General features: G+C 43.3%; 1 protein-coding gene across 1 annotated transcript; it reads right to left on the minus strand.

The window, feature by feature from the left end:
• Nucleotides 1-7081: 7081 nt before the first annotated feature.
• pde6gb (phosphodiesterase 6G, cGMP-specific, rod, gamma, paralog b) lies at nucleotides 7082-11794 on the minus strand. The gene is made up of 4 exons (XM_014212598.3): nucleotides 11641-11794; nucleotides 9670-9903; nucleotides 9518-9558; nucleotides 7082-9400 (listed from the first exon to the last, which is right to left on the minus strand). The coding sequence occupies exons 2-4, from the start codon at nucleotides 9813-9815 to the stop codon at nucleotides 9324-9326; spliced, it is 264 nt and encodes an 87-aa protein (XP_014068073.1). The 5' UTR covers nucleotides 9816-9903; nucleotides 11641-11794; the 3' UTR covers nucleotides 7082-9323.
• Nucleotides 11795-12139: the final 345 nt, after the last annotated feature.

A 12139-nucleotide genomic window follows, 5' to 3' on the forward strand; every position in this document is an offset into this window, starting at 1 on the left:
ACTCCTTCAAGACTGTAGGAAAAGCATTCCTCATGAAGCTTGTTGAGAGAATGCCAAGATTGTGCAAAGCTGTCATTAAGGCAAAGGGTGGCTACTTTAAAAAATCTAAAATCTAAAATATATTTCTTCAATACTTTTTTGGTTACTACATGATTCCATACATGATATTTCATAGTTTTGATGTCTTCACTATTATTCTACAATGTAGAGAAAATAATAATAATAAAAACCCTTGAATGAGTAGGTGTGTCCAAAGTCATATATATATATATATATATGAGCAGGTGTGATATATATTCTTCAAGAATCAATGTATATATATATATAAGCTGAGGGATGGGCCTGGAGAAATGTAACCACTCTCAGATTAATAGACAGAGCTATGGATGCTAAGGACTGACCATCCATGATATTTAAATTATTGTTTTAACCATGCTTTGAGGCTATACATTTACACTGTTTACAAACATTGTAGAAAAACAAGCTTATATTTTGGGTTCTCATGGAGTGTGACAGTTGAACTAAACTGAACTAAGTTGAACTAAGCTCATGAGGCATTTATAAATTCTATTCTTCAAGAATCAATGTATATTGATTCTTGAAGTATACATTGATTCTTGAAGAGCTTAGTTCAACTTAAAAAAAATTGTGGGGGGGGGGGGCACACGGGGAGATTGGCGGAGTCAGGCGGTAGACCTGAGCCAACTCCCCGTGCTTACAGGAGGCAGCGCAGTACTGGTCAGGCACCATGTTATGCGGTAAAGCGCACGGTGTCCCCAGTACGCGTTGATAGCCCTGAGCGCTACATGCCAGCCCCCCGCAAGTGCCATGCGAGAGTGGGCATCGAGCCAGGTCGGAGTGTTCCAGCTCAGTGCATCTGGTCTCCGGTGCGCTGTCTCGGTCCAGGCTATCCTGCACCGGCGCTGCGCACTGTGTCTCCGGGGAGCTGGGAGGGCTCAGTTCGGCCTATGCCTGCGCTCCGCCCGTGCCGGGCAAAGGTGGGCATTCAGCCTGGAGTTTGGGTGGCAAGCCTACGCACCAGATCTCCAGTGCTCCCCCACAGCCCGGTTTATCCTGTGCCTCCTCCTCGGACCAGGCCTCCAGTGGGTCTCTCCAGCCTGGTCTATCCTGTGCCTCCTCCCAGGACCAGGCCTCCTATGGGTCTCCCCAGCCTGGTGAGTCCTGTGCCTGCACCCAGAGCCAGGCCTCCTGCATGTCTCCCCAGCCTGGTGAATCCTGGGTCAGTACCGCCGGAGCCTCCCGCCAGCCCGGAGCCGCCGGAGCCGCCAGGGACGCCCGCCAGCCGGGCGCAGCCAGGGATGCCCGCCAGCCGGGCACAGTCAGGGTCGCCCGCCAGCTGGGCGCAGTCAGGGTCGCCCACCAGTCCTCCGGCGCGGCCAGGGGCGCCACCTAAGTGGGCGACGCCGAGGGTGGAGTGGAGGCCACGTCCCGCACCTGAGCCGCCGCCGTAAGAAGCCCCACCCGGACCCTCCCCTTCAGAGTCCGGTTTTGCCGGAGTCCGCACCTTTGGGGGGGGGGGGGGGGGGGGGTACTGTAACGCCCTGGCCATAGAGAGGGGTTTTTGTTCTTTATTTTGGTTAGGCCAGGGTGTTACATTGGGTGGGCGTTCTATGTTCATTTTTCTATGTTTTTGTATTTCTTTGTTTTGGGCCGTGTGTGGCTCCCAATCAGGCACAGCTGTAGTTCGTCGTTGCTGATTGGGAGTCACACATAAGGAGCCTGTTTTTCCTTTGGGTTTTGTGGGGGATTGTTTCTGTTTAGTGTTTTACACCTGACAGGACTGTTTGGCTGTCGGTTTTCTTGTTTTGTGTGTATAGTGTTCTTACGTTTATTAAAATTCAAAGATGAACACTAACTCCGCTGCACCTTGGTCTACTTCAACAGACAGCCGTTACAGGGTATAAAATGTATTGGAATGACTGGGATTCTGATAGACTTTGTTTTTTAATGTAAATCTATAATTTAATCGTATTATGTAGTAGAAAGCGATGGGTTAGAAGAAGCCTAAAGTAAAATGTAACATCCATACATGGCCATGTAAACTTTAACATTATTTATCCTGCAATAGATGTCGTTCAATTGGTAACATACATTTTTGTATTCTTCTAATGCCTCTTAAGCGGAAAGTAATCTAAAAGTAACTGAAAGTAATTTGATTACGTTACTGATTTTGGTAATCCAAAAGTTACATTACTGATTTTGAGTAATCGAAAAGTTACGTAACTGATAACATTTTTGGACAGGTAACTGTAACGGATTACATTTAGAAAGTAACCTACCCTGCCCACAAGACAATCCACCAACGGTATCTTCACAATTCCCAAGTCAAGAGCAGACTATGGAAGGTGCACAGTACTACATAGAGCCATGGCTACATGGAACTCTATTCCACATCAGGTAACTGATGCAAGCGGTAGACTCAGATTTAAAAAACAGATAAAAATACACCTTATGGAACAGAAGGGACAGTGAAGAGACATACAGGCACAGACACATGATAAGACATGCACTCTACACACACGTACACATGGATGTTGTATTGTAAATATGTGATAGTGGAGTGGCCTGAGGGAACACACTAAATGTATTGTGTAAAGTGTTATGAAATGTAATGTTTCAAATTGTTCATAACTTCCTTAATGTTGCTGGACCCAAATACAAATGGGCACCCATACAATTAACGCATATCACTTATTTCCCAAATGATACACATTCCTTTGTCTCATGCCCTTCTGCACACTTCTCACACTTAGGAACTTCCCCCCTACACACTGCTGCCACATGCCCATAAGCTTGACACCTGTAACAACGTAAGGTATTCCGCACAAAAGCTTGTACAGGATAACTTATATATCCTAACGCTTAAAAAATATATATCTCACCTTTATTTAACCAGGTAGGCCAGTTGAGAACAAGTTCTCATTTACAACTGTGACCTGGCCAAGATAAAGCATAGCAGTGCCACAAAAAACCCAACACAGAGTTACACAAACAAACGTACAGTCAATAACACAAATAAAAGAAAAATAGAAATATCTATGTACAGTGTGTGCAAATGTAAAAGTGTAGGGAGGTAGGCAATAAATAAGCCATAGAGGCGGAAATAATTACAATTTAGCATTAATACTGGAGTGATATATGTGCAGATGATGATGTGCAAGTAGAGATACTGGGGTGCTAAAGAGCAAGAGGGTAAGTAATAATATGGGGATGAGGTAGTCAGGTGTGCTATTAACATCACTTTGTCGGGCAAAGACTCAATATCAAAACATAAAAGAACAGACAACAACTCTTCTGTTTTACCACTTACGCCACCCTGTCTGCATCACACCAAACGACAAGCATCACAAACACCGGAAATCTTCCCCTTCAGTTGATCAACTTTCATATTTACCGCTACGCTCGTAATCACTCCTTTCAATGGCACCCTCTTCTTGAGAGCAAACGATTCACATCTCTTGTCCCCATTTGTTTGACTCGGAACGCCTGCTCCCTCTGACCAGCAGAAACACAAACAATTATCACAAGACCACTTCTGGTTACCTTCACTGATTCCACAGCACTCAACTCTGTTTTCACCCACAATGAAACCACAAATGAATCAGCCAAAAGGCAAAGGTTCCACTTTTCCCAAAATGTCAACCCTACCGTCACAGAATAATTTATATTCTGACCCTCGGTGCAAGCCTCGTGCTCTGAGAACTTCACCACACCTACCACCTCTGATAATTCGCCCTCACTCACTTCCATATCTCTTCCTGTCTTCAATCTGGCATACAGCTCACTAAGCTTACACTTTCTACCATTTTAATTTAACAAACTATCTCCCTTTTCCCCGCCATTTTTAACCGATTCAAGCTCATCCTCTTCCTCCCTCTCTCTCTCTCTTAGACCTCCTCTGCATCTCTTTTTCCTTCCATTCCTTCTCTGAAATAAGGGCTGTGTTTCATGCAGGCTTTCCCTGGCGTGATGTTTTGATAACCGTGTAAATCTCTCTCAGACAATGAGACTTTTAGCAATATATTCACCTTTATTTGCCTTCCAAAAATGAAACGCTAATTAGCTGTTAATGTGGCTATGTGTCTTGTGCAAGTTTTAAATTGACACAATACCTGTTAGGAAAGGTGTCAGAAAGAAATAAAGTGCAGGAGCTTGCAGGGATTTGTAGTTTTGCATGATGTCTACATTGATGCTAATTAGCATTTTTGAATGTGAGAATAAATAGAGCCGAATATATTGATAAAAGTCACTTTGTCCAAGAGAGATTTACATGGTTATCAAAAGGTTGGAGTCCACCTGTGGTAAAGTCAATTGATTGGACATGATTTGGAAAGGCACACACCTGTCTACATAAGGTCCCACATTTGACAGTGCATGTCAGAGCAAAATCCAAGCCATGAGGTGAAAGGAATTGTCCATAGAGCTCCGAGACAGGATTGTGTTGAGGCACAGATCTGGGGAAGGGTACCAAAAAAATTCTGCAGCATTGAAGGTCCCCAAGAACACATTGGCCTCTATCATACATTTTTTGTTTTTTACCCCCAATTTCGTGATACCCAATTGGTAGTTACAGTCTTGTCCCATCTCTGCAACTCCCGTATAGACTCGGGAAAGGCGAAGGTAAGGGGACCTGCGTCCTCCGGAAAACAACCCGCCAATCTGCACTGCTTCTTGACACAGTGCTCACTTAACCTGGAAGCCAGCTGCACCAATGTGTCGGATGGGAAACACCGTACACCCGGCGACTGTGTGTAACAGTCTAGTTTCCGTCCCTCTCCTCGCCCCTACCTGGGCTCGAACCAGGGACCCTCTGCACACATCAACAACTGACACCCACGAAGCATCCTTACCCATCGCGCCACAAAAGCCATGGCCCTTGCAGGGCAAGGGGAACAACTACTTCAGGTCTCAGAGCGAGTGACGTCACCCAATTGAAACGCTATTAGCGCGCACCACCGCTAACTAACTAGCCATTTCACATCGGTTACACTCACCCCCCTTTTGACCTCGTCCTTTTCCGCAGTAACCAGTGATTCGGGTCAACAGCATCAATCTAACAGTCTAGCTTCCGTCCCTCTCCTCGCCCCAGGGACCCTCTGCACACATCAACAACTGACACCCACGAAGCATCGTTACCCATCGCGCCACAAAAGCCACGGCCCTTGCAGGGCAAGGGGAACAACTACTTCAGGTCTCAGAGCGAGTGACGTCACCCAATTGAAACGCTATTAGCGCGCACCACCGCTAACTAACTAGCCATTTCACATCGGTTACACTCACCCCCCTTTTGACCTCGTCCTTTTCCGCAGCAACCAGTGATTCGGGTCAAGAGCATCAATGTAACAGTATAGCTTCCGTCCCTCTCCTCGCCCCTCCCTGGGCTCGAACCAGGGACCCTCTGCACACATCAACAACTGACACCCCACGAAGCAGCGTTACCCATCGCGCCACAAAAGCCACGGCCCTTGCAGAGCAAGGGGAACAACTACTTCAGGTCTCAGAGCGAGTGACGTCACCCGATTGAAACGCTATTAGCGCGCACCACCGCTAACTAACTAGCCCTTTCACATCGGTTACATGTGTCAGTGTGCATGCTCCCAGCCCGCCACAAGAGTTGCTAGAGCGCGTTGGGACAAGGACTTCCTGGCCGGCCAAACCCTCCCCTAACCCAGACGACGCTGGGCCCATTGACATGGGATAACCTTCCAGAAGGACAACTATCTCTGCAGCACTCCACTAATCAGGCCTTTATGGTAGAGTGGCCAGACGGAAGCCACTTCTCTGTAAAATGCACATGACAACCTTAAACATGATTCTCTGGTCTGATGAAACCAATATTGAACTCTTTGGCCTGATTGCCATCCTCATGTCTGGAGGATACCTGGCACCATCCCAGCGGTGTAACATGGTGGTGGCAGCATCATACTGTGGGGATGTTTTTCAGTGGCAGGGACTGGGAGACTAGTCAGGATCGAGGCAAAGATGAACTGAGCAAAGTACAGAGAGATCCTTGATGAAAACCTGCTCCAGAGCGCTTAGGACCTCAGACTGCCGCAAAGGTTCACCTTCCAACAGCACAACGACCCTAAGCACACAGCCAAGGAATGGCTTCGGGACCAGTCTCTGAATGTCCTTGAGTGGCGTACCCAGAACCCGAACTTGAACCCAATCGAACTTCTCTGGAGAGACCTGACAATATCTGTGGGGAGACACTCCCCATCCAACCTGACATAGCTTGAGAGGATCTGCAGAGAAGAATAGGAGAAACTGCCCAAATACAGGTGAGCCAAGCTTGTAGCGTCATACCCAAGAAGAATTTATGCTGTAATCGCTCCCGAAGGTGCTTCAACAAAGTACTGAGTAAAGGGTCTAAATACTTATGTAAATGTGATATTTCCATTTTTGCTTTGTCATTATGGGGTATTGCGTGTAGATTTATGAGGGGAAAAAAACGATTTTATCAATTTTCGAATAAGGCTGTAACATAACAAAATGTGGAAAAAGTTGAGGGGTCTGAATACTTTCTGAGGGCACTGTATTTTCTGGAACAGTAGTCTGGAAAGCCAATCTATGTGGACGTGTGTCATGAACTGCTCTAAACCTGTGCCAGTGGCGGGAAATGCCAATACACTTTTTTTATTGATACTACTATGCCAACTAGGAATGTATCCTCTTTATTTGAGATATTGTAATATCATATATATATGCTATATTTTGATAGACCTTAAAAAATAAACCAACCAAAATATTTATTTTCCTTTTGTTTTTAGCTTTATTTTGATTTGATCCTGTACAAAGGACAGAGCTCTGATGACATGAGTAGCCTATGTTGGCAGCTGAAGCATCCATCTTCCTCATCCCTTATTTCTTACCATTCATTCACTGCTACTAATTTTACATTCACAAGAAACTGAGACAACGTGGACATCCATCCTGCAAGACTACAAACCCCTCAAGTAACTTTTCACTGTCAGGGTGAGGATTCCAACACAAACTAGCTGTTGTAGGCTATCCATGGCCTTCAACTCATTTACCAGAAAAGGAGAAGAATGAAAAATGGTAAGATACATTTTTTATTTATTTTATTTTACCTTTATTTAACTAGGCAAGTCAGAACAAATTCTTATTTTCAATGACGGCCTAGGAACAGTATAAGTTAAGGGCATTTTAAAAAGGTAATCTTCAACCGGTATAACATATTGCAAATCAGTGACATAATTTAGCATAGAACTAAGAATGTACACTCTGTAGGCCAGTATCAGTGCAGACTGGTCCAAGGAATGTGGAGGTCAATGTTCTATCTAGAGATTAAATTAAATGATCAACTACAATGATGATGAAAAACTAGGCTTTTTGGTGAGAACACTACGAATGATGGATGAGATGATAGAGAGATAAGGATGAGGAAAGATGGTCTTTACATGATTACACAACATAAACTACAAATGGACAAGTACAAAATAAAACAGACATAATGAAAAGATGACATAATGATCAAATAAGTGTGCAACACCCACAATACACACAAGACACAATGCCAACATGCGATGGACAAAGTAAAAGACAGTGAACATGCAAAAATAAAATAAATACATCTATACATTATATAGGCTATTAAAATGTGACTGGCCACAAAGTATACATAAGTGTACATTGATCTCAAGAAATACGATACAAATATGAGACTACAGTGAAACACAAGCAAACAAAATGATGGTAAGCATGACAATTGTGGAATGAGATGAAATTATGGATGGAATGAATGAATTATAGAGAAAATTAATGAAATAGAGATGACATGCCCAGCTAAATAAAGTAACAAAGAGACGTCAACATGAGCATTGGGGAAGGTAACCTAAACAAGATTACACAAGACATCACTACTACTACCCAATCACAGTGACCTAGTATGGTAGATTATCAGGTGAGAATCACATTTGAAATCAAGTTTGACATCTGAGGTTTGTGGGGGAATCTGCATCTGTTGTAGTAATGTTGCACATTCATTCATCGCCATTCAATGTCTATCATGCTGCTTGTGGTAAAAGTAAAGACAGCAAGAGCCAAAACTGCCAATGACAAGGTGTTTTTTTCCAAAGCCATAAAACAAGTTTATATCCCTGAGAATACTTAGTTAAAATATACGTTACATAATAAAGATAGTCACAAATTCTTCTTTGTTATACAAAATGTGGAAAATAAGAATGCCAGAGTTAAACGGGACGATAGAATGATAGAATCCTTGTTCTGTTAAAAGTCGTGTGTGTACCAGTGAAGGATTGGTGATCCTGAGGGAGAGGAAAGGGGGAGGAGGATGATGTTGTTTCATCCACATTGTACCAGTGACAGACTACAGATTATGCTCAGCCATGACAAGCAACTGTCTCATCTCTACCGGAATCAGATTTTATATGTGTGATATTCGGCATCGATGACAGATTTCATCTATGATGATAAAAGAAGTGCCGAGGCACGTGAAATGAGAACCCACCCATTTCACGGGTATGTCACTTGTTTGTTTACTCAACTTTTGAGGCTGCATTGCTTTTCGTAAATTGTTTGTTGTGTTCCATGAAGAAGAGGAGCAAAAAAGAGGATAGAAGAAGAGAAGCGCTTGGAGATAGGGGAGGAGAGAAAAGGAAAATGGCTGCTGGTTAATGCTAGATAGAATATCGCTGAAAACCTGATAAAGATAGACAGAGATACCAGAACAGAGTCCTAATCATGAGCAGACATGTTGTATGTGAACTTTGGCAGCTGCAGAAACAAAAGAAGAATCCAGTTAAAGATGGAGACGGTTATTTTCTGTACCGCTTTCCTTTTTTTTGGGGGGGGGGGGGGGTCTTCACTTTGGTATATGTTTTGATAGTTTCAGTCAAACACATTGAGAGGGCATTGGCAGATGGATGGTTTGAACAGAGACGGTAGAGAAAGCGACACATCCCACCTTCATTTTTTGCTGATTGGGGTGGCGACACTCTGGTCTAGTTATTGCCCCAACCCTGCGGAGGGGGTGCCCCAGATTGACATCTCTCTAGCTCAGGGACAATAACTAGACCAGAGCCAGCTGTTTCATTTCTCGTGTGTGCATGCCAGTTATTATGGAGGAACTGTGAGCTCACGTGGGAAAGCATGCTCACGAAAGAGAGGGAACACCCACTTCCACAAACGGGAACATTGAATATTTTTTACAATAGTAAACTGCTTGAGTGGACTATCTTCATGTATCCACAATCTTTGGTTGTAAGTAGATGGACGTGGAAGTAGAGGATTGTGGGATGAATGGTGGAGGTCTGAAAGATTTAGATGATACCATACTTGGCCAGCTCGCTAAGCTCCAGGTGGTTGAAGGCCTCCCAGGGGCAGATGACTGTGATGTCTGCAGAGGAAACATTATGTTTATGAACAGTCAGTAGACCACGCAAACCCAGTATGGTTTTCTACAGTTTTTAGGGAAGGCACAAGTAGAGTAGACAAACAGTTGTAATGAACTTACCAGTGCCTAAACCCTCCATTCCAGGGATATCATCACCAAAGCTGTAAAGGAGACAGAGTTAATTCATTTATAATCAGAGCTCATGAAAATGTCATTGTGCACTTGTCGAATGCCTGTTTGAAACTAAGAAAACCCAATGAATGTGGCCTTACCCCTGGATTCCCTTCTTGGGGGGCTTGCTCTTGAACTGGCGAGTCTGTCTCTGCTTGAATTTAGGGGGTCCCTTGCGTGGTGTGGCAGGGCCCCCGGTGACACGGGTGGCAGACTTGATCTCCAACTTGGGGACCTCGAGATTCATGGTTAGTAGTTAGCTGGTTTTTTTTGTGCAGGTGGTTATGTGTTCAATCCCTCTCTGAAGTGTTGTTGTCTTGATGAAATCTCCTCAACTGGGGAAATGAGGGAAACAGATTTTATCAAATTTTGATCCTTCCATCAAAACTACAGTACACGATCTAGTGCTCACATTTTCATGACAATAAAGGCTTGTTCTTCAGTATCGAAGCCTTTATTGTCATGAAACTTAGAATGGAAGAAATTAGAAGAAAGAAAAGAAGAAAGGAGATAGCTACTGCAAGACGATCCTCAATAACACAGAGCATATTTAACACCAACGCTATCTGCTTTGATACCTACATTATTACACGTTTTATAAGGAACTTAATTTACTGAACAACCTTGTCTGAGGGCTCAACCTAATGCCTAATCCCCTTACTGATCTGATATTAGTAGGATTACGTTTGAAATGCATATTGCCCTTGTAATTGAATGTCTATCTCGGATAGGCTACCTTGTTGAGTGACGCAAAATGATGACCCAATTTCATCATGTAATCCCCAGCTCAAATTAATAAGCACCCCCCTCCCCACCATCTCCACCCTCCTCGTTTCAAGCCAGCGGCCAGCCATCCACACTTGGGCTAATCTCATTAGTACAAGGACAACATAAAGAATATGCTGAGCAGGCAGACTGTCTGAAGTGCTGCTCAATCTTATCCTCTCTTACAATGACATTCCAAAAACTCACAACATGGCTCATGACCTACAATGTTTCATATTGGAACCAATTTAACTATGTTGAAGCAATATCAAAATTCATGTCCAATGGCTCATTGATAATTGAAACCTAAAACAATGAAATATGAAAATAAAACATCAGCCTAATTTGCTTTCCACAATTGGGTAAGTAGCATTATACAGACCTCTCTGAAAATAAATACACAAAACAATGTCATATTGTTGTTCTGTCTAAAACACATTTCCAACATCAAGAACTTTCTGTCTAATTGTAATATCCATCCTTGAACCAGATGAGCACCAATTATCCGGAAAACACATTGGGTCATATTCATAGCTTGCAAACTACAGATATACTGTAGGATCTTAATTTAACCAGTTTCTCACAGCAGGAAAATAATTATTATTGTGTGGATTATAATTAATGGAACATTTTGTAGGGGTTACATTTTTAGTTGGGGCAAATCAAGTCTGAAACGTTAAAGTGGAAATTACAAATGTAAGAAGTATTTTTAAACCTTGAATACACTACAAGTTAGAATTAGCTGCTGTGCAGGAACTGCAACAACAGGGTGATCATATTAAGACCCTACACCTGGTGTAGGTACTTAATGCAAATCGGTTTGTTTGTCCTACCCACCACGGAAAACTTTCTCAGCACAGGACAAGGTCTACAATAATTCAAATAGAATATTCTGCAAATGTTTTACTCTTTCCCACTTCTCTTTTCTACAAAAATGTTGAACAGTACAGTAACAAAATCCATCAAGTGTCTGTCATCATGGAGTAGGTTTCTGAATGGATGGGTGTACTCAGCGGCTACCCTTGCAAGTTAGACAATTGTTTCTGAAATATTACATATCTATAACTATTATTTTTGTATCTTATTTAACCTTTATTTAACTAGGCAAGTCAGTTAAGAACAAATTCTTATGTACAATGACGGCCTACCAAAAGGCAAAAGGCCTCCTGCAGGGATGGGGGCTGGGATTAAAAATAAAAATATAGGACAAAACACACATCACGACAAGAGAGACACCACAACACGACATAAAGAGAGACCTAAGACAACAAAGTTAATGTGATTAACTGGAAATTATTGCTACTCACCGGGTTCTTGGGTGAAGGCTAGCCAGACGAGTGGACGTGAGCTCTGAGCACAGCTCTCTCTAGTAGATGTGTGTGTGGGTCTATGCTAGGTTTGCTATGAAGGCCAGGTGGGGCTGACGGGACCTCTTATATTCACCTCTGCAGATTAGGATTGTCCCGCCTCCCATCCCTGACCTGCTGTCATCGCTGCTGTGGCCTGAGGTGGGGCTCAGGGGGTGGGGGACACTCGTGAAGGAGTGGGGAGCAGAAGAGAGGGGGTGAGGGAAGATGGATGGAGGGAGTTGGAGCACAAAGACAGCAATAACTTGAATGCATTTAGTGTTGATTGTATTCTAGCATGTTTTCGAAAGTGGTCTTCAATTGTTGTTTATCCACAGCCATCCAAATCATTAAAACTAAATGCAGAGAATGAATGAATCAATTGGAGGAACAGTGTAATCGTGGCACCCAGAACCAAATCGGTTACTCGGTTTTAATGATAAGACTGTCACGAAAGATG

Source organism: Salmo salar, chromosome 01 (assembly GCF_965601325.2).
Source record: "Salmo salar chromosome 01, fSalSal1, whole genome shotgun sequence".
Lineage (NCBI taxonomy): Eukaryota > Metazoa > Chordata > Actinopteri > Salmoniformes > Salmonidae > Salmo > Salmo salar.

Excerpts from the sequence above, each read along its gene's own strand:
- pde6gb (XM_014212598.3), bottom strand. The coding sequence starts at position 9,815 with ATGAATCTCGAGGTCCCCAAGTTGGAGATCAAGTCTGCCACCCGTGTC. Across the intron at positions 9,559-9,669 it reads CCCAAGAAGGGAATCCAGGG|CTTTGGTGATGATATCCCTG; the intron begins GTAAGGCCACAT and ends TCTCCTTTACAG. Across the intron at positions 9,401-9,517 it reads AATGGAGGGTTTAGGCACTG|ACATCACAGTCATCTGCCCC; the intron begins GTAAGTTCATTA and ends TTTCCTCTGCAG.